The sequence below is a fragment of the Bombyx mori genome, chromosome 15, assembly GCF_030269925.1.
Source record: "Bombyx mori chromosome 15, ASM3026992v2".
NCBI classification, from domain to species: domain Eukaryota; kingdom Metazoa; phylum Arthropoda; class Insecta; order Lepidoptera; family Bombycidae; genus Bombyx; species Bombyx mori.
The window spans coordinates 11,464,769-11,489,211 of NC_085121.1; the positions used below are offsets into that span (position 1 = coordinate 11,464,769).

The following is a 24,443-nucleotide window of genomic DNA, read 5'->3' on the forward strand; positions in this document are numbered from 1 at the left end:
TTTCTAACCAAAGAAGTTTCGCTTAAAATTTCGATCTTAATATCAGCTTAAATAAATTAAGGCCGGAAATAAGTGGATACAAATTGAAAAATATAATACATTATATAATTATCCAACGTAACGATTTTGTATCCAATTTTTATTTCTATCACGGTCATCGAGAAAGAATTTCAAATATCACATATGAACACGTCCCATCCATTTTTATTTGAACATAAAAATGCCTCTAACTATATCACGTTCATTAATTTATCGTTAAAGAAAGCGGTACGTTTCGTTTCGTAAGTAAATTTATTATTTTATAGATATCGTGAAACTGCAATTATCAGCATAAAATTAAATACGCTGCGTTCGACGCTCAAAGACGCATTTGTTACATCTCCGACTGTTTTAAAACAGAATTTCGATTGAGTTTTATTACTACAAATCATTAATTAATCAAGAAATTTGTTCGGAAATCAGACTTTTACTGTAACGACAATCTACATCCGATAACTTTATGAACTCGAATCTAAAATTTTATGATGATTATCTACTTTCTACAAATAAATCAACATTAGCCTTTTTTAATTTGCAGGCGATAGGATATAGCTTATTATTAGATGTCGAAATAAAGAGGGTTTTTTTTTTATTGCGTAGATGGGTGGACGAGCTCACAGCCCACCTGGTGTTAAGTGGTTACTGCAGCCCATAGACAGCCACAACGTAAATGCGCCACTCATCTTGAGATATAAGTTCTAAGGTCTCAACTATAGTTACATGTATAGCTATGTACAATAGCTTTTAATTCTGTTCGCTTCATTGAAATTTCATTTTCAGTTCATTTACTTTTTGATGTTGTCGTAAAATGGTCAGGTGTTATGAAAGTGTGAGTCAGGGAGACGGCATTCCTAACCTTATTGCGTCATTACAGCGGGAGGATAAGCGTTCAATGCTCTCGCTGCTCTCAGGTATTACATACGTCTTCATACGAGCTGTCTTTTGTCTTAATAAACATCAGCGCGTTAGGTATGTACGATGAAAAAAAAACACTCAACTTATACGTAGATGACGTAATGACTGTACTAAATTTTGTGAAAATTGAGATAACTAATAAAAATCCATTTTCAAATTCTACGTCATAAAAATAAAAAAAATTACAGCAATTCAATTTAAATTTTGCTTTATTTAGAGGCAGATAGCGCTTGTTTACGTATACACTTACCGTACACATTCGTATATTTCGTATTTGACCCCAAACCCGATTAATGTTTCTATCAATATACGATTTACAAAGACACTTCTCGCAATCTAATTTTTTTTTTAAACATCCCGTAATCTTCTTTTCTCTATTAGACCACCAGCGTTAAGCGTAATAAAATTCATCCTTAACACCTGACAACGCTACGTTCATACTAGCTATCATTTGTACGCTATGACATATTCTAATTTAAACGTGGTATAAAAAATATTTATGGCTGTATAGATAGCAAAATACAGTGGCTTGGCTGGCATTGCTGAAATCAATGACCGATCATAACCATTATACACAAAATCAGTTTTTAGGAAGACTCACATTCTCTGCCTTCATACTCTACGACTATACTCGAACGGGTTTTAGCCCTACCGAGTTTCTCGCCGGATCTTCTCAGTGGGTCGCGTTTCCGATCCGGTAGTAGATTCTGCGAAGCACTGCTCTTGCTAGGGCCAGTGTTAGCAACACTCCCGGTTTGAGCACCGTAAGCTCACCTATACGTCAAGGAGAAGCTGGGATAGCCTCTCAAGGCTATCAGCATAGGTAGGGAAAAAAACGCGTTTCATAGATATTTGTAGGCAGCGGCTAGGCTATGCCTCTGGCATTGCTGAAGTCCATGGCCGACGGTAGCCAATCACCATCAGGTGGGCCGTACGCTCGTCTGCCTACTAGGGTAATAAAAATAATAATTACGAAGCATTCGTAATGAGAGCTCAGTAAAGTGCATTCTCAGGTGTTTGGTTATTATATTACTAACACACATCTAGTGTTACTAATTTTATAACAACTTCAGCGAGTCTGTTGCGAATTCATATTATAGAATATTCATAATAAGATGCTAGGACTGTTAAGATTAAGATAATCAACATAAAATGAATATGCACTATCGATTAATTGCAACATAAAAATATATGGACACAATCAAGTAAATCATAGTTTGTTAATTAGTTCTGGTGGTCGTTAAACATTATAAACACGTAACAACAGAAAATAGCCAACACGAAAAAGTCTAATAAGAGAACATATTTTCCGCTGTGCTTTCTTTATTTTATTTATTTGTGTGTCATAATGATTTCTGAAATTTAAAATCTTATATCTTAATAATAATATTAGGATTAACGTAAGAAATATAGGTCTTTCTCTAATCTAATCTAACAGTGGAATGTCTCTACTCTCTACTCTACTAATTTAACAAAACATCGAAAGCTAACCCGATTTGTTTTGACAAAACTAATTAACTAACATGTCTTTTCAAAACTAAATTTTAAGTTTGTATCGTTTATCTGATCTGATGCATAGATTAGATCGCATGATTAGATTTTAATTATTTAAATTGTATGTCAATGTGTAGATTTAACTGGACAATTTCAAATGTCAAACGGAATAGATATAGAATAATCATATTCTAAAATAATATTCAAATCAAAACTATCGTTTTATTGATCTTATGTTTATTTTAGCTAATTATAATATTATACTTTTAACCACTCGGAAGGCATTAAAGTTTATTCAGAATTATAAATCACAAGAAAATTTATCAACATTAAAAACAGTCGTATAAGCAATAAACATCTAGTAGAATCATGTTGAAAATTATTACAAATTATTACACGTACGCCATATATTAGTAGTTTGTTATGACTGCTTAAACCAGTCCAAATGACCTTCTGGGAGTACGTAAAACATACTTTCTTACACTTTCAAAAGCCAACATGAAAGCGAAATATGGTTGAATTTAACTGAAATTAAATTGAATACTTTGGTGTGCAAAATTTGATTACTGGAAATTAGTGTGCAAGGACTTGAGTAAAGACAGGTAAATCTTGACACTTTTGACTAAGGTTAACGTTAGGAGTTAAGATGAAGGCTCCACTGACATTACTGCATTAATCTCTCCCCTTGAAATCGAGGTTGCTAAGGTTATTAAAATAATATTTATTACTATTTTCCTTCACAAATAACTGTATTAATCTTAAACACTAAATAATAAAGTAATTTAATAAGAGTACTGTGAATAATTGGTGTCTGAGATATCATTTAACCTGTATTACAGGTTGCCATGCGCCACTCGATTATAAAAAAGAAACTAGTTAAAAAACACGTGCACAAGGTAACGTTAAGATATCATTAAACTATACTCGAATTTTAAACATACATTTATTAAATGTAGTGGCATTAATAGAGAAAGATAAAAATTTAAATTCGAAGTCTTACGCTTTTCTTCTTACCTGTACGATAGCCGGCGTTAGAAAGATATGTGGCAAAGGTGTTGGACTCGTGCGTCGCTTGCCACATAGGCGAGGAGCAATTATCGTTGTTGGTGTAAACATTGTGGTTGTGAACGTAAACCCCCGTCAGTAAAGAGCTCCTGGAACAAAAAACAAACAATTCGTTTGACACTGATAAGAAACAATCATAGATTGAAACAATCTTAGTCGTATTGTGAATATTGATCATAAGATGCGGATATATGACGTCAGTTGCTCCAACTTGCTGCCACTAGATCATCTGCCCGTACCAGCACTTACTCAATATATTAAACTAGCCTAATAGCTAGGAACGATGGCCGAAAAGAAGTGGATGAGAAGAACCGAAGGCGGGCTTAATGGTATGGATTGGGAGAGGCCTATGTCCAGCAGTGGACGACTGTGGGCTGATGATGATGATAATGATGATGACAATAGCTAGGGCCCCCGACTGCTAGAGGAACGTGAATTTGATTAAAATTCGAGCAAATATTAGTGTGATGATGGTGCTCTATAACTTGATGTTTAATATACTTTAATGTATATAAGTATGTATGCAAGTGAAGTCATCGTTTGCCGAGCCGATTATATATCTGATGTATAATTTGTCCCGGATATTTTATTGATTATTGTTAGCTCTTAGATTAGTAGAGCGTATTACAGTGCTATATTATAACATCCTATTTATGCTGCGAATAAGTGCGTTCCGATTTGAATGATAGAACAACCGTTACACCACTGTAACTTCTTCGATCTCTACGCGAACAGAGCTGTCCGACAACGATTAATTTAAGAAATTCCTTGATCTTTACTTTTAAAAAGGCAATTTTTGCAGCTTTTTCTTTAATATAATAATAAATAATAATTTAAAAAATAACAAAATACGCTTTTATAGAAAATCCAACTAAATATTAGAAAATCAATTTTAATAAATTTGAATTAAAAATAGTGTAAGAAAAAAAGATTTTATTGTAAAAAGAGGGGTAATTTTTAGGATATTATCAAACTAACCCTTCTACTCATATCTGTTCATAAAATATTTATAACTACTGATACAATCACCCCAAGCTTTTTTTACAATAAAATCATTTTTTTCTTACACAATTTTTAATTTAAATTTATTTAAAAAAAAATCTATTTTTTAGTTGGACGTTCTATAAAAGCGTATTTCGTTAGTGTTTTTAAACTGTTATTTATTATTGTATTAAAGACAAACTGCAAAAAATGCCTTTTTTTAAATATTGAATTGTCATCGGTCCTTAATAAGTATACCAAATTTCGAATTAACCCGACGTTTTGAAGGGGGTTAAAATCATGTTCAAAGATTCCGTTACATACTAACATACATACGTCTGAAGCTAATAAAAGCGTATTAAAACCATTGAAAAGGTTTTGTTGAAACTATTTCGAACGTCGATTTAAGGATTGGTCGTAAAACTTAAACATACCTTGACGGACAGCACATCGGTGTGGTCGTGTAAGCGTGACGGAACTCCGCTCCGGCGCTCCGTATCGCCTTCATAGTCCGCGGCATGAAATTCAAACTACCAAGTTCGACGTCCTGATCGTCAGTGAGAATCAAAATGATGTTAGGTTTCCTCTCCCTTTGCTGTGGGTACGGTATGTAGCCACCGCTCTGCCACTTATAAGGCGTCTTGGATCTAGATCGCGTCGTGTTCTCCCTAACCGGTGTATGGTGGAACCGGTCTTGGGCCTTGCTTTGGTTAAACAGTTTACGTGCAGGGTATTTCTCGGTGCTCTTATTCCAGTTTTTGTCGGTTCTACGTGCTTTTTCTTCTTTTCTAGTGTTGTACGGTTCGAATGTTCGGTTATCGGCGTTTTCGGATCTGTCGGAGCCCTTGCGTCGATCACGCCTTATTTCATGTTCCCAAGCACGTCGTCTGTCGCCTCGGTATCTGGAGCTATTCCTGTGCCTTAAGTTTCTTCTGTCGGGCAGATCTGTTAATGTTCCGTTGAAAGTAGTTCGATTACGATTGTTCTCTTTGTTTCTCAGCTCTCTAGATCTTGTTGAATCTTGAGTTTCAAAGGAATCTCGTTTAGCTGCTACCATTATAAGGTTCCAGGTTAATAGAAATGGTAGCAGTTTAAAATTCATTGTGAATGTATATTCGTTAAACAGTTAAATAATTAAATTTAAATTCTGTGAAGTTTCTTTTTTATATTATTTCCTGAACACAATTTTCTGCTTCGTTCGTCGACAACTGCTTTTTTTCATACAAGCCATTTTGATATTCCACCTAGAACAAAACAAAGCTAATTATAACTATTATTCATATGTGATAATTTGATCAACGCTTTAATGAACGAAGAATTTCATTCCATGTATTGAATTCAATTAGGGGACCATGCTAGACCCTGACCGCCCGATACTAGACCAATTTAATGGTATCCAACCAAGGCATCGATCGCGTACTGCTTTTAACAAGATTGAACTTTTATTGGCTGGGGGTCAACTCTTTAAATAAACTGCCAAATTCCCAACAAGAGGGTTGAAAGATTAATAGTGGCCAATACAGTGATTTGTGGACTCTTACTACGATTTTACGCTTATAAATTAATTGGCAAGTTTACAAACAAACATTCCAATACGAATATTATGTACATGTCAAGCGATTTATAATTTTTTTTATTGTACTTGTAGGCAGACGAGCCATACAGCCCATCTGATGATGAGTGGCATTTATTGCTTAGATGAGTGGACGAGCTCACAGCCCACCCGGTGTTAAGTGGTTACTGGAGCCCATAGACATCTATAACGTAGACGCGCCACCCACCTTGAGATACAGTTCTAAGGTCTCAGTATAGTTACAACGGCTGCCCCACTCTTCAAACCGAAACGCATTACTGCTTCACGGCAGAAATAGGCAGGGCGGTGGTACCTATCCGCGCGGACTCACAAGTGGTCCTACCACCTAATGTCGCTCATGGACATCAGTAACGCCAGGGGCAGAACCAAGCCGCTGTCTACCATTAAGTACTCTTCACAAGCCTCGTTTAAAGAATGACATACCACAGCGTTCGGGGAGCACCGTACAGGCGAAGCCCATTCCAAAGCCGGATGGTATGTGGCAAAAATGATCTCTGGAAACGCACTGTGGATGAACTCTACTTGCAGGCTCTAAATAGTATGGATGGACTCTGCGCCGGTGGCGGACGGGTCGATGGTAATTTATAAATTACCATATCGAAACGATATAGCACTTTCGACAACTATACGAAGCTGTTTTTTGAGGTTTATAAAATCCGAGTGTAGAATCTACAGAGTAAAGTTCTTGTACAATAATATGTTATTTCGTTTATATAAAAATCTTGTTTTTAAACTATCTCGTTTTGAAATAAGTCATGTGTTGTTATCTTGTAAGCTTAATTTAAAATCTAAGAATGTTAAATGTTGAAACAGTAGTCAGTAACTGGAATTATTGTTAGAACAGTAAATTAGAAAGAAACTCATAATGCTGTTTCTTAAATAACAAAACCTATCTCAAATGATTTCTGTTCTTTCAAAATTTTGTATTTTCTAAGAACAATAATAATATAAACAGTATAGACAACGTTATTCTGTACGGAAGTTAATCAATTTTCGCTCCAAGCGCATTATATGTGTCAAAGTAATTGATCCTTGATAGGGGCCGTTGATGCAATCGATGACGTCGACGGACGATGAATGACATTGAGACAATTGAGTTCATTATTTAAAAAAAGATTGATATAAAACTAAGAATATACTTAAAAAAATTCATAAGTAGCCGGGAACAATTCACACTTGGTCATCCAGCGCTACATTTCGATTAACTGTACTATGAGAGCCAGAGAATGACATATTAGACATGACATATTTAGTTAATAAACACCCAGATAAAGAGCAAAGAAACCTGATCACCCCGCTTTCTTCTTCGAATCTTTGCTCGATGTGGATATGAAACCTATGACCCTCGGCGCAACAAAAAGGGGTGTTAAATACTGCACTACCGTGCTATCTAATTAAATACAAAGAAGGTGTCTTTCTATTTTATAATATAAGGTTTAGATATTTAGTTTATATCAAATAAATACCTCTGGACTAAATGTGACCAAACATCCATCGCGCAAGACATTGCCCATCAGAAATGGCGTTGGATAGGACCATACTCTACGGCGCAGTGGAGTCAACGCAGCATCAATCGCGTTTGAGTGGCAACGCTTGGCTACACATCGTGAAGAACGAGATGGGGACTGCCGACCTAAGACCTGGAGTGATGTCAAGGAGCAAGGGCAAGACTGGGTCAAGTGGAGACAACTTGTGAGGGCCCTATGCACCAGCGGGGTACTCTAAGACAAGACACAACACAATATAAGGTTTTATTTACATCAACCCGTAGGTATTAAGCTCGCAACACATTATTTGTTCCAAATCTTGGAAATGATATCTTCTTAAACTTTTACAAAGTTCAGAAATTTATGAACAATAAAAAGATAACGATGCTAGGTGAAGTCTGAAAATTTACTCAAATCATTTAACCTCATTGATTAAAAAATATTTAATCCTGCTTATTACTTAACCACACTATTTCAGGGCACACGAACAACTCAAGCATACAACTAAACAAGCATACGGTCTCAGACATAGAAAATCGGTCGGTGATCCAAAACATTTCAACTTGGTAACTTAAAAATAGTTTGCTTAAGTCGTATCTTTCAATTAACCTTTCGTTTAGAATTTTAATCGAATAAACAAGTGTGCCCATAAGCGTAATTTCGCTCGACATTTCTCCTTGTTTACACGCGGGGAGCACGCAGGGCTCTATTTGTGTAACACTAACTATTAAATCGATCGAGATTTCGTCTACAACTGAGGCAGTTTCAGTTCGATTTATTTCGATTACGTGCCACTCTAATTTGGAAACGGAACATTAAATTTCAAATTCAAAAGAATTTCAATTTCGAACGTATATGTCTATATCGCATGCTAATTAGAAAATTAAAACCTACGTCTATTTCCAAGAAGAGCCGCAGGCTTGAAAAACACTGGCGTAATGATATTTAGCGCGAAAACAATAATAAAAAAAAATTGAACTTATTCCTGCGAAGACCCAGACATCTAAGTCGTCGTGGCCTGAAGGATGAGACGTCCGGTGCATTCGTATCTAGCAATGCAACGGTATTCGAACCCGCAAAATAATAATTTATGTAATTACTGTTGGACCTCTTGTGAGTCCGTACGGGTACCACCACCACCGCCCTGCCTATTTCTGCCGTGAAGCAATTATGCGTTTCGGTTTGAAGGGCAGCCGTTGTAACTATACTGAGACCTTAGAGCTAATATCTCAAGGTTCTCGCATTTAGGCGCGTTGCAGATGTCTATGGGCTCCAGTAACCACTTAACACCAGGTAGGCTGTGAGCTCGTCCACACATCTAAGCAATTAAAAAAAAATCTAATGGGCAATTGCGTTCCTTGACCAATTCCTTATTTATTACAACAGGTAAAGTAATAAATTTTAAATCCAAAATTCCGGAGACGGATATCAAATACGGAAGCCTTGTGTTTATAGCTGATTTTAAAATTCGCAACGATCTGTAATGAATGTAACTTTGAATTATAGAAAAAATAAATACTTAAATATTTTTTTGATTTGATTTGCACTGCAGCTAATTTTTTTCCGAAATCGCTCTTGGAATCTTTGGAGCAAATGTCGTCTTACGCGAATGATTACACGCAAGAAAAATGCCTACAAATGAACGGTTTTATAGTGTTTGTTTTTGGAACAAAGTACGATAACCTGATTGAAAATAGACGCTAATCATTACGTCGCTATGTATACCTTTGATGTTTCAACTACACTTGTTAACGAGAGGTAAACATTTCCTGCTATCGTTAGAGCTTAAAGACATGTCTCCGAGAAATGTTAGCGTATCTTAAAGCGGACAGTTATTACTCCAGCGTTAATGGTATCTCGTGTTTCAGTGTTACTAGAAAGGAAAAAAATGTATTGCATCTCGATGTATTTGACACTATGTCTTATAAAACGGTACAGTTTTTTTTTTAATGGGAAGACCGCAGATGCTAGATGTATTCAAAAAATACAAAATTTTCAGGGAATTCGATTAATTCGTTTAGCCGTAACTTAAGATCATTTAGATTTATAACTTATTTTTTTGGGAAGGAAGGATTCCTGATGCAATGAAGGCCTTTTCAGTTTTACCAGGACAGGTTGGCGAGCACCGGCTTAAGGAGTGGGATTTGCTAACAGCTGCCCTAGGACCTTCGAACGAGATCAGCTTAAGACAGCGACTTCGCGAATGCATTTACTACTGGATCGAAATCGTGACCCCAGCTTACTAAAGTCCCTATGTCTGCTGGTAACTCCAGGCGTCTAATACGTATTTGTGTTAGTGGATCGAGTGGACCTGTAAAGACGTGTCTAGAGGTCAACGCCCTGGTCGATGAGACTGATTCCTGTGTGAATCAGGGAAGTAATCAACAGCGACGATTTTGATCCGATCGTGACGCAAATTCACAACCGCTAGGCGATTCTGAAGTTTTCCTGAAAATTTCATCGGAATCCATCCAGTAGTTTCGCAGTCTAGAGGAAACATATAAACGCATTGACTTTTATGTGAATATAAAATACTTGGATGACAAGACACTACATGACGATCACGACCACTCTGTCAAGAGTGACACGATTGAGAAGAAGAAGAAAAGACTTGGATGTCACAAAACACACATTTTTAGAAATTTTACATTTACAAAACCATTCATTCTATCAGTTCTATAATTAGTTATACTTTAGACGTCTTAAATCATTTGTGTATTCGTATTATTAGATATATTCAACCTAACGTTATACTTCAAAACAGAGATAAAATTAAACAAACAGGAAATTACGTCTTTCCCGCGTTTAAAAGATCAAACATTCTGTAAAATTCATTAATCAAATCTGAGGTCGTGCAAAGTTTACGCTGAACAAAATACTTCATTTGGAAACAATGTTAATGAACCCTAATAAATTTTAAGTTAATCACCAATTGCTAAAGTTCTGCTGGGATCGGATGCCGCTTTATGTAAATCCGTTTAATGAATCCACAAAAACAATAAATTTTTATTTCAATTTCAGTTTTTGTGGTAGGCAGCGGCTTGGCTCTGCCCCTGGCATTGCTGAAGTCCATGGGCGACGGTAACCACTCACCATCAGGTGGGCCGTATGCTCGTCTGCCTACAAGGGCAATAAAAAAAAAAAAAAAAAAAAAAAAAGTTCCGATTAGGTACTTCTTTTTTTAATTATTCACGCCGAACCAATGAAAAATTTTTAGATATGATGTTTTCATTTCTTCAAATAGTATGTAATAACACAAAAAGTAAGTAATAATATCTCAACAAATCATATTTATTTTTAAATCCTTTAATATAATGCATGCATTGTACCTAATAAAGGTACAATGCATTAACCAAGATCAATTATGAATAAAAGAAAATTAAAGACAAATAAAAGATCATAAATCAATAATAACTACAAGAAATGAATAAATATATATTATACTACTTCTAAATAAATATGGCGCCTAGTCAGAATGGCAGGAAATTTCGGACATTCATCTCTTAAAACATCCAGAGGACCTTTTTGCGGGAACACGACGAAAGAAAATTATTCTACTTTGTTAATTGAATGTTTCAATCATTTCATCAATTCATGGCTAAACGAGTAATAACCATGGTTTATTAAATGTTTAGCAAGCGTGAAACTGCACAAATGCAGGAAATTGAAGCAAAGCCGCTAGACGTGGCTTCTCAGGTTCTTCCCAAAATGCCACTACTGCCACTGTAGTCTCAGTGATTCAGCAACATTTTGAGACTTTACTTCAACCCATCTCTATATATAAAAATGAATTGCTGTTTGTTAGTCTCGCTAAAACTCGAGAACGGCTGGACCGATTTGACTAATTTTGGCCTTGCATTATTTGTGGAAGTCCACAGAAGGCTTAAAAGGTAGATAAATATGAATATGCTCGGAATTAAATAAAAATAACAATTTTGTTTTTCCTTTGATGTGTCCCCCGTCGGACACATTCCTTTTGTTTGTTTTAAGTTTATTTTATACAAAAGCTTAGGTGTTTTATTTATCGATTGAGGCACTACGAAGTCTGCCGGATCAGCTAGTCTCGTATAAATTTTTAAATTATAAATTTTATAATCCAACATAATCTCATTCCATTCCATTTCATTTTTCATGTAACAGAATATGTATTTAATAAATGGAAATTTTTATATATTCGATACTGATAACAATCACAAGAAGTCAATTTCCTTACTTAAAAAAGAAGAAAACACCCAGACAATAGCTTAACTTACCTTAAATAGTGTAGTAGGATGTTCTATAACAGGACTATGAGAGATTTAAATGAAAACAGCAACAGATAGTCAACAAATACAATCGGATTGCTCATGTTGATAATGTAAGCATTATTTCACTGAGTTGTGTAAATGGACGAGAGCATGTGATAGTCTCGAAAGGGCAGTCGGAGACTGCGTTTTCAAGCTCAGCTATGGGCTCTAAGATTATGGAGGAACTACTACAGAAGATCGAAAATAACGCGGACCGTTATAAATATTATTTTAAAAAAAAATTGAGTTGGTCAAGGAATAATTAGGAATCCTCGAAGAAACGCTCATGAAGCAAAGAAGAAAGGAGGAAAAGCTTGAACATGAGAAACACCAGTGCGAAAAGCGAAAAAATACGTTTGACGGAAACTAATACGAACCAATTTTATAATTGTTTTTATTTATTTATTGCTTAGATGGATGGACGATTTCATATTTCACCTGGTGTTGAGTGGTTACTGGAGCCCATAGACATCTACAACCTAAATGCGCCACCCACCTTGAGATATAAGTTCTAAGGTCTCAAGTATAGTTACAACGGCTGCCCTACACTTCAAACCGAAACGCATTACTACTATTTCTTAATGAAGTCGTTGTTTGTAAGAAATGAATGCGCGTCATTAATGTGTGATTATAAAATTTAGTGTCTCTAGCTTACAATAGAAAAATTCGTTTAACCGGTGTTAGGCCGTATTGTAAGCCCCCACGGGTAAGTCAACCATCATGCCCATTTCTGCTGAGGAGCATTCAGGAGTTTCGATTTGAGCAGGATAGCCGCTATGAAATATTCGACCTTATTTCTCAAGGTTAGTAGCGAAAGTCACGTTGTGAAGGCATTGCAACATGAATGCACCACCAACCACAACCACCACCACCACCACAACCAACCAACCGCCAACAATCCGTTTATCACCACGTAGCCCGTCATCTAGTTCACCCATCTAAAGTTATAAATACGTAAGCCGTTAATGACTTTCGATATCAGAAAATAAAATTAAGTATGCAGGTACCAACTTAAGTGTCCTTGAATCCCTTATCAATTTATGTAAATACTGTACCATTTTATTTATTTTCGATTCGTCATTACGATAAAAAAAACAAGATTCGCAAACCCTTTAGGTTGAAAATTCAAACGGATGCCGTCCAAAGTCATAGCTTAATTTTATCTCATGATATCTTAAAATTTAATGATCCTCTTATACCGGAATCATTATAAAGGCAATAAAGATTAGAGTTGAGACTGCATCCTACAGAAATTTCCCTAATCACGAAATGAGTTCTGTAAAATTTTACATTTTAACAGAAGCACTTTGAAGGTAGGTGGTACCTAGTGTATTATGTACTTACCATGTGTATATATATATAGAAATTTAGTACCGTATACTGTGAGTTTGGTTTGTTTTAGCAGAATTCTAAATGTTTACCGCCTTTGAAGACAATTTATGACGGCTTGATGGTGAGTACCAGTACACGCTTAGTTGAAATAGCCCCTTAGGCTACCAACAATTAGGTAGGGACGATTCCATTCACAATATTCCGATAACGCATAGTGTAAAAAAAGGGATGTTAGGATCACTTTACTTAATTCTTCAGAGCAACCCATATACGTAATATATACGTAAATTGAGAGATTTTTAATGGAGCCATTTCTCTCTCGTAGTTACTATGGTAAACTACTTTCACGATTTAATCTCGCGTTTTTATTGTCATTACAGTATTTCCGACGCTTCGAATATTTTGCACTTTTCGTGGTCATGGACGAACTAAGGCGTTATTCGCTGACATTAAACTTGTATTTTGTGATAACTAGCTACCGTCTTTTTTTTATATTAAAAATATTTAAAATTCTACGTTTCATATATGGATAGTAGAGATACGGAGCACCATCTTGTATAGGGGACGAGTTGAAGAAGTGTCTGTCTGTAAACAGCAAGTTGTTATTGGAAGATTCGCCGAAATAGCGCTAATGCAGGCAGTGGAAATGATATGAATATAGCAGTTTTAAACAGAGAGAAATGTGCTAGATTGAAATGAAGTGCGCCACTTTAATTCGCTCCCTTTCAGCAGACACTTTTTAATTCACTGACATGGTACTCCTTAGAATTAAGAACCCTTAGAATCTTCCATGGTTTCATATAATTTTAGTTAGTACTAAAATTGAGAAATTTGTGTGGCTGTGTGTCATGGCTTTTGCAGCAACTGCAAGAGCTGTAACACCGGGAAGTCAATAAACCCGTCAAATAAAAGTATTACACGATATCATTGTTCCACCGTGGAATTAGTTCGTCAATATTTTTTATTGATCATAAAAATGGAGAAAGGTTTCGTGTGGATAGTCTTTTGTTATGAATAATTTAAAAGCATTTTGTGCTTCTTTCTTCATTCTGTTTTATTTCTAATTTTCTATTCTTCGTGTCGTACGTAAGTAAATACGTGTGTTCTTATAGGTTTTAAAATTTTAATGCCTTCTTTAAATACAGAGGACTTAAAAGAATACACGTTCACATGTGATTATTTTTAGTATTTATTCATAGGGTTTGTATTTGTGCGTTCTCATTGCACCCACTTCTCAGAGCGGACTTGGAATGCATAAGACTAAGGAATACACATAAATGAATATAAAATTACATAATATTTTGCCGTGACCAAGGAATTCAATTTACACTCAGGACAAGTATTGCATATTTTGTATTTGTGAGGTGAGAAAATAATTCATGTTATTATGTAATTATGTATAAGCTCTTCCCAGTCTGTATCAGAAACATTCTATCAAACGATTCTCTTTGAAGAGCCCAACAATGAACAACCATTTTTTCCCTACCTATTGGCTGGGTAGCCTAGGGATAGCCTAGCATTAGGGTAGCCAGCTACGCCCAGACAGGTAGGTGAACTCACGAGCTTAACTTGAGAGAATTTTCTAATACTAGCCCTAGCTAGCAAGAGCAGTGCTTCGCAGCATCTACTACCGGATCGGAATCACGACCCACTGAGAAGATCCGACGAGAAACTCAGCGGGCTATATGAACAACCAAATTAAACAAATTACCTGCGCATGGTCTGGGGATTCCTGTCACCACTTTATTTGAAGAGTACAGTAGGTTAGCGGGACGGATTGAAAATTAAACCTCTATGTCTATAGTCTCCCGAAATGACTATAAATTAGATAGGCCGAGACCAAGTCTTGTAATTTCGTATTGGGCCAAATTGACGGCATATTGGGTTCTAAATAATAAAAAAAAAACACGATTGATTTGTTAGATAACATTTTAGCCAATGTCACTCTGGATGATCTCATCGGGCAACAAATTAGGATTCCCTGTGTTATGGGTACCAGAGACCTACATACATACATACATATAGATAATTAACGCCCAGACAAAGAGTATACAAACCTGTTCATCATACGAATATTTTCCCAGTCGAATCCACGACTCCCGGCGCAACAATTAGAGGTTCTAACTACTGAACCACCGAGTCAATCGTGATAAGTATTTAATGCTCACAATCAAACTTTGGAAATATCCCTTTTTTTAGTGCTTATGTGGATGTACGAGCTCACAGCCCACCTGGTGTTGATTGGTTACTTGAGCCCATAGACATCTACAACGTAAATGCCGCCACCCACCTTGTTATGAGTTCTAAGATCTCAGTATAAGTACAACGGCTGCCCCACCCTTCAAACCGAAAACGCATTATTGCTTCACGTCAGAAATAGGTGGGGTTGTGGTACCTACCCGTACCGGCTCACAAGCGGTCCTACCATCAGTAATTACGACAATTATAATTTTGCGTGTTTGATTTTTATTTATTACACGATGTTATTCCTTGAAAGTGAAAGTCAATCGTGAACATTTGTTATGTAAATATTTCATTGGAAAAATTGATACCCGCCTGCGGGATTCGAACACTGGTGCATCGCTAGATACGAATGCACCGTCTTATCTTTTAGGCCACGACGACTTCAAATATCTCTCCACTAAACTCTCTACTATCGACTAAAAATATCAATCCCTATGTTGATATCCTCAATTTGTAATACCGTATAATATTTTGGGTGACCTACAACGATATACAGCTGTGAGTATACATGAAAACCATTTTAATTACAGTTAAGACCGTATTGAGAACGGCTATATTACATATTTCCAGTACTCAACTCAGTATAAGTATCGGCTCAAGCCCACGATAAGCACGTGTAGCTCGAGACTGTCCTTAAACACGCAATCAATTATCATAACTGTCTGAATTACTGTAATTGTGTAAAATATTAGCCTTTGGTACTGAAATTAAAATATTTTTGACGTATGATTTAATTTTGGTATTTTTTTTATTTTTTTTTTATTGCTTAGATGGGTGGACGAGCTCACAGCCCACCCGGTGTTAAGTGGTTACTGGAGCCCATAGACATCTACAACCACCCACCTTGAGATATAAGTTGTAAGGGCTCACTATATTTACAACGGCTGCCCCACCCTTCAAACCGAAACGCATTACTGCTTCACGGCAGAAATGGGCAGGGCGGTGGTACCTACCCGTGCGAACTCACAAGAGGTCCTACCACCAGTAAAAGTTTGTTTAAATTATTCATTACTGTATTTAAAATATGTATCGCATACAATTAGTGTATCGTTTAAGAACCAAGCAAACAGGGATTTCTCCAAACAACTAATAACGCATCATATTTAAATTATACTTCTAAAAATTATTCTTAAGTTTAGGTTTCCCTTTATAAGGTTAGTTACGTCTTTGATATATGAAGGTTGTTCTGATGCGTTCTGAGTCACAAATTTATGAATATTTTACCAGGACGATTTTAAACATAAAACATATTTTTAAAATAAATATAAGTACTACTCAAGATAAAATTAAATATTAATACATAAATTCAGCTGTTAGAAACATATTTTTTTTCTTACGCGACCAAATTTCGTAACAGCGATAAATTTACAATAGGAAAGTGTGTGTCACACACAATTTATGAGTTTCTCAAAATAAAATTTATTATGAAATATAAATTTCTCTAAAACGTTACACTATAGAAATTCTCATGACTCTTACAGTCCAAATGAATGAAGTACTCAAGTCTTAACTCCTAAGTTCATTAACTAAAGATTAGGAACAAAAAAGCTATCATGCAATGACGCAATCCACTTGAAAACTGGAACTATCAAGTTGACGTATTACAGAGGAACTAAAGAGCTCATATCAAGATCTCGAATTTGGCCTTGTAGCTGTAGCTACGACAGAATATATGATATTTTACAAATGCCTGAATCACGCATAGATTTATCCAGCTTACGAATAAACATTCGCCGCGTCGGTCTACCAACCAATTTCATCTCTCCCTTTATAAAGATATTTCCTCTATCGATTCCCTCTTAAAAACGTTATATTCATAATTCGACAGGTACTCAGTTAATTTTTCAATTATCTAATAAAGGTTATTATTAATCATCGCGTACATTATAGCCCGACTTATAAATGTAAGCTTGATTCAATTGAAATAATTTATTCGTAAAATGACATTTCAATTTTTAAGGCTATTTTTACTGTTTAATTTAATAACTCTTATCTGATTATTGAAAAATATCCCTAAGACGATAAAAATCTTACTTAATGAAACTCACATTTAACATAAAAAATCAATATTTTTCAAACTATTCATTTTATGGAAATACCGATATTTAAATATTACTAAATAATTGTTCTATATAAAACAAAATACGAATATGTCTTGTGGCAATACATTTTGTACAGAAATAATTGAGAAAACAACAAAAATTCCAAAGGATTCAAATTGAAATAAATGCATGTAACAGTGTACATTTGAGATACAATGGTCGACAATAGTCATTTACCACCTGTCAATGTAAGCAAAAACTATGTACAATCTTGTGTATTTCCAAGTGCATCGATCATCCTCAACGTCTAATATTAGTTGTCGGTATCCACATATGTATATGTGGATATTATTATGTATGTATCTTGTTTTGCACCTTCAACTAAGTACTTGTGTGAGTATATTGTTGTACTTAAATATGAATATGTTAGCTGGTTTTGAGTTAACGATGTTTTGTTCTTAGTACTTACTATCATCATCATCATCATCATCATCATCAGCCTGCGGCAGTCCACTGCTGGACATAGGCCTCCCCCAAAGCTCGCCACTGAACCCGATCTTCGGTTCTACTTATCTATCTTACTATCAGTCAGTGCTTTATACGCTTTTGTAAGAAGTACATGCTTACAATGGAATACTACGTTTCTGTAAACTTATCCTTGATAAAACTAACTTTATTGTGATGTGAAATAAGAGTTAAATTGTGACATTATGTGTTTTCATTATATTAATGATCCTCAACATATTTTTGTAGTGAGAGATTTTTTTTAATACACCATCATTATTTTTGATTCAAAAACCATTTTCGGTAAAATCAGGCTTAATCGGACCACGATTGATGACTTTCAAAAACCAATTTCTAAATTTACTATACAAACAACCCTTAAAAAAATAATCTTTAAAAGAAATAGCATCCCAACATTGAAATTTTGAAGTCGTCGTGGCCTAAAAGATAAGACGTACGGTGCAATAGTGTTGAAGCGATGCACCGGTGGTCGAATCCCGCAGGCGGGTACCAATTTTTCTAATGAAATACGTACTCAACAAATGTTCACGATTGACTTCCACGGCGAAGGAATAACATCGTGTAATAAAAGTGAAACCCGCAAAATTATAATTTGCGTAATTACTGGTGGTAGGACCTGTTGTGAGTCCGCGCGGGTAGGTACCACCGCCCTGCCTATTTCTGCCGTGAAGCAGTAATGCGTTTCGGTTTGAAGGGTGGGGCAGCCGTTGTAACTATACTGAGACCTTACAACTTATATCTCAAGGTGGGTGGCGCATTTACGCTATAGATGTCTATGGGCTCCAGTAACCACTTAACATCAGGTGGGCTGTGAGCTCGTCCATCCATCTAAGCAATAAAAATAAATAAAAAAAGAAATGTTGAAATATGTTTTTAGAACAGTCCTTCATTAACAACTGAAGTTCAATGACGTACCAACATAAATTACATTGAAGTAAAATGTGCAATTGAAATTCAAGACGATGACATTGCGAAATATGTTCTATGCTTTTATGATGACTGGCTTGAATGAATGACGTAGTGTAATAGTTAACAGTGCAAGTTTCTTCATAGGGCCCTTATTGATATTGGCGTCTACAGCTGCTGTGTAATTGGTGCAGCCGTGTTGGTCCTAACGCAGATGTGTCTTTCAATTGAAAGTTTAACAATTTATGTAGACACTCAGCAAAATGGTGGAATGTAATATCAATATTTCGTTTAAATTTAAGAGAATTTTTAGTCATACAAATATTAGTTAATATAGTAAGTTTGAACCAACAGGAAAGCATTCGAATTACTTAAAATATATACAAATTATTCTTAAATAGAAAAGACTAAGAAAGACTACAGAAAGCACATATTAGCCTCATTAGTAAGAAAATGTACCAACATTTCTAAGAAGCACCATCCACTTTGAATAAACATTACCAATAATGTCGGAATTAATTTTCAGCATTTGGATGCTGAAAATTAATTCCGAAAAATGTATATATTATGTACTTGGATAATTACCATTCATAGGCCTTTGCAAACGGGGGCAGTTTTCATCGTCCTGCCTATTACAACAGCAAAGAATACTTTCCGGTTTGAAAGGTAAGATAGATGATGATATATGCGACATCCGTAAACTCTGTTAACTCAACCTTTGTATCGACAAATATTTTTCAGCTCGTTTACGCCAAGAAAAATGATTCTTCTTCTTGCTTCGGTTTCCTCAATACTGAGGGTCGTGACCACCTCCTCGCAACAAGAGTTTACTACGGACCATTCCACGCCATTTGCCTTTATCTGCCGCCGAGTGTAGAGCATCGTGAACTGTGGTGTCGAGAGTAGTGCGGATCTGGTCAGTCCAACGTGTCGGGCCTCTACCTCGTGGTCTTCTTCCGTTCACCTTGCCAGTCATCATTAGCTTTTCCAAGCTGCCGTGATCCTTCCTTGCAATGTGGCCAAAGTATTCCAGAACTCTACGTAGGCAGATGGTGGAAAGCCTCGTCTTTATCTGGAGTTCTTGGAGGATCAAGAAAAATGATAGCATGTATAAAATTCTAGACAATATCAACGATTGTTTTCGGTATTATCTCCCCAACCGAATTTATCTTTATTAAACGAAAAATTCAAATTAATTTCTTTATTTTAAAATCCCTTTCCTTTAAAAAGCCTTAGTATTGACATGGCAGTGTAAATCTAAACTTCTGTACACTGTTTTAATTAAGCGCATCGCCCCAGTGTTCCAGGTGGATTAAGTCCGATTCAATCTAGCTTTATTAAACACCCGCTGCGGCTAGGGACTCTGGTTAAATCGCAGACGGATACAATGTGCCAATAACTTGGGGTGGTGAAGCCACTCCTTAGTTATGGGGTGCATGTTAATAAAACCACAAGCTGTACATACGGTATAGCATCGATAAAATTTAAATAGATTTCGTAATGAAATTTTCCAATATGATTTGAATTCTGTTTGGTAGTGCTTGAATGTCAGGATAGTCAAATTGAAAACTGCCTCCTTGAAGTCAAAAGTTTTGGCCTAGAAACGAACAGCTAATGATAGACTAAATAAAAAGTACTAAGATAATAGATTTATTATTCCGTAACAATTCAGTAGGTAGGTGGGAAATCAAGGAGTCCGGGCCCAAAAGCAAGGAGCTTGTGGCTTCCGTTTCCGTAATATGAGATTCCCCAACGTTAAAAAAAAGGTAGATAATCGAACTTAAATTACAAATGCATTGGTTTGCGTCTATTCACACAGTATAACATTGTTTTTTCTGATAATGATTGCACGCAGTTTCAGACCAAAACGAGGAGAACCTATTGAACGAATGACCGCTTCGCGACCTTACCTACATACCTATATGTATCTATGCAATCTCGTAATGTGCACTACCACCTGGACGTGTGGGAATTGTTACGTTACATAACTAATTTATGAACTTACACAAGTAGAGGCTACATATGTACCCGTATTACCTATGTATGTTGTATAAGCGATAATTATATTAAAGCGCGTCTACAGTCAATCTCGGCATTATTGGACTGTCGATAGCCCGTTGCGTTTTAATTTTATTTTTATTGCTTAGATGGGTGGACGAGCTCACAGCCCACCTGATGTTAAGTGGTTACTGGAGCCCATGGACATCTACGCACCTTGAGATATAAGTTCTAAGGTCTCAGTTACAACGGCTGGCCCCCTTCCAACCAAAACGCATTACTGCTTCACGGCAGAAATAGGTAGGGCGGTGGTACCTACCCGTGCGGACTCAAGAGGTCCTACCACCAATATTATAATCATTATAATCCGAATATACTTTAGTCACTTAATTGACCACCGTGTCTCATTTACTTTGCTCGACTACGAGGTTCAACACATATTAAATACGCCAAATCAATAATAAATTGTATCTATGCTAGTAGAGTTGAACGCGAAATAAATGTCGTATATCCGTTTTGTCTTATTTTACAAAACATTCCAACGTTGAAATAGCAGCTGGCCCGTTACCTCCGACCATTACAGCGTCGGTACCGCTCAGGGCGTCGCTTTTATGAATCGCCTCCCATTATCGTACGTTCCGCTCCCATTTCTGGTGAAAATCTTACCGCATATTATACAAGTTTTACTGTATACCAAATAAGTAAGTAAACTTATCCTGTCTGGCCTATGCAATAACTATCAGGTTAGCAGTTCGATAAATTTCTTATCGGTAAGTTATGAAAGAAATAAGTTTGAATCCAACTGACTATTAATATCATAGTGTTATTTTAATGGGAGTCGGAGTATATAGTTTTCAAAACCAAACAAAACCAAAACCAAAACAAAACCAACAATTTTCAGATATGAACCGTATGAATTATATTGCATGACGACTGTTTCAAACCAGAACCGACATCAGAAACAGAAAGAATCCCTCCCGATCCCAATCTGGGTTCTACCACCAGAAAAAAAATATCCATGAGAAACTTTAGTATTGAATTTAAGGCTTTTATAATTTTAATTCACGCCTTTTGATCCATCCCTCGCATCAATATATACCCCATACTCATTAGGTTATTTTAAAAAAAAATCTCAACACTGATATGTCGAACCAAAAAGCGGATATATGAAATTTCGTCTAAAATTTTCCAAATGTATACTAATTATATAAAATGCCAGCAGCTTTGGCTGTATGTCAATCATATGTTAAATAGAAGACATCAATTTGCCAATCAAGTACCTACGTATCATCTTTCTCTAAAAAAAAACTACATACATACGTGTATGTAGTCAAAACTCAAAATTTCAGGAAAACAAATTAAATACACCTAAAATAACACGGCATGTACAAGTAATCAAACACGTACAACCAATTCCAACAAGACGTTTTAAGACCCACAATTTCGTACCAAAATAAGCCTTTGAAACGTTCGTTTGGTGCACGAATTTCGTATTACTTATGTTATTTACGTCTACGCAGCAATTTCCAATTTCTTCAAGATTAACCTCGCTTTTTCGTTCCGATGTTCATTATTTTTTTATTTATTAATACTTTATTTCATTATTATTTTTTTAAACCATAACATTTTGTTAGTAATAATTACTTATAATCTATGTTAGTAACTTAAAAAATCTAACACATAACTATCATTATATACATTTTATAGCATTATATTTTATTTATTTTCTCCTTCCAAGTGCCTACTGCAAAGGCTATTGATCAGCAGTCCCTCGATCTTGCTCGATATGATTCTCAAAAGACTGTTGCCACTGTCACGAACTCGACGCAATAACGATGCACTTCTCTTCCGCATTATTGCATTAGCATGATTGAAAATTACCTATACAATTAATCAAGTTAAACTGAATTAAGTTCAATCAACGGCGATAAAGGTAACATTTTTCGTAATTAACTTGTATTTAATATAATGTAACTCCAGAATGCTAGTTGTTATTTAAGTTTACATCATAATAAATCTCTTGAAACATCATTGAACTTTTTATTAAGAAATACGGTAACAATGACGGGCGAGAATGAGAGTGCGTTTTATTACTAGAGTCAACTTTGAGACATATAGTCTAAGATTCAATTGTATTATAATTACTATGGCCCTAATAATGACTAGAAAAGCACTTTTGTTTCGCGATAGAAGTAACCAAATACTCAAGTATACAATACTCTTTCTAATACGTACTAGCAAAAAAACTTAAACTATTATATAGCAATAAAAACAACCATAAATTTGATATAAGCGGTCGTAGTCAAAATTGTATATTTAATGAGGTGATTAATGTTTTAAATTCGACTTTATCGGACTTGATTACTGCTATAATCATAATTAAAATCGTGTTTTCGAACGCTGACTTCTCAATAATAAGGTGTACACATTGACTACTAGTCTAATAACGTAACAGTAGATTGTGCGGCGAGTGAATTCATTACTTTAATTAATTCCAACAGCTGTTCGTTAAGACTCCTGAAACTAAATTCTTGGGTAATTAAACCGGGACAAGTTACCGATAAAAGCTAATTGTTGTCTGGAGTTTATTATGTTAGTAAATTAAAAAAATTGATCATGAACATGAATATATTATGGGAGATTACATTGCTATTTCTAAATGCTGACGTCTTCATGTTTTGTTTGAATGTTTATGATACACAAGCGTATTTACAAAAAGGATTCACACTATGTTTAAAAAGGCGGATGTAAATTGCAACTCATGACCTCTTTGCATCAAAACTAGGCGGGATGAGTAGATAGATAGTACCACTGAAGTAGGAAACCTATGGAAATGAAACGTCAACCAAAAATTCGTGCCACTGTGACGTCATCTGGCCACAAAACATGGCGGTTTTAGTGCTGTACAAAAGATTTCAATGTTATCAGGTTTTATCGATAAACGTTCTTGGCTCATTTTATTCTAAATATTGTTGAGTATTATTTATTTGTAGAATTTATACTTTAATGGGAAGTAAATAGGTATATTGTTATGTGCAAATATGATATGATTTAGATGGGTGAAATCTAAGACAAGTTCGTCCTTCGAATTTGCCAAGTAAACGATATGATGATTTTTAAAAGTTGCTACACTAATTTTATAAAGTTGTCGTTTGTCGCAAAACATAAAGATATGGCGTAGTTCAAAGCCATCTGCCCATTTCTAGCATGCTAAATGTTATCGTATTTTGAGAACGTGTTTTTCTTAGACTATTTTTATCTATTTTAGTTGTTTTGCTGACTCTAAAGTCCGTAACACACTACCGCAGCGCATCCCAAGGAAGGTGCGCCGCACCATTTGAATCACTTTCACTTGAGAGTGATTCAAATTCTAAACCTATCAAGGGACCGCCTGATAAAAAAAAACACCAACAGAACATTTATTCGTTAATAAAATTACAAACGTCATTCCTTGTGACTTCCTCTCTAAAATCACTTAATTATTAAATATTTAACGAGTTGACAATAGTGTTTTACTCACTGCGGAATAAAACTA

General features: G+C 35.5%; 1 protein-coding gene across 2 annotated transcripts in view; it reads right to left on the minus strand.

The window, feature by feature from the left end:
- Positions 1 to 24,443, minus strand: part of LOC101736967 (extracellular sulfatase SULF-1 homolog) — a 103,891-nt gene that overhangs the window by 46,646 nt on the left and 32,802 nt on the right. For both annotated transcript variants that reach the window (XM_038015670.2, XM_012689081.4), the window contains exons 2-3: positions 4,929 to 5,738; positions 3,463 to 3,602 (exon numbers count right to left, since the gene is read on the minus strand). In XM_038015670.2, the coding sequence (XP_037871598.1) occupies positions 3,463 to 3,602; positions 4,929 to 5,596 (808 nt within the window). In that variant the 5' untranslated portion in view covers positions 5,597 to 5,738. The remainder of the gene's footprint in view (positions 1 to 3,462; positions 3,603 to 4,928; positions 5,739 to 24,443) is intronic.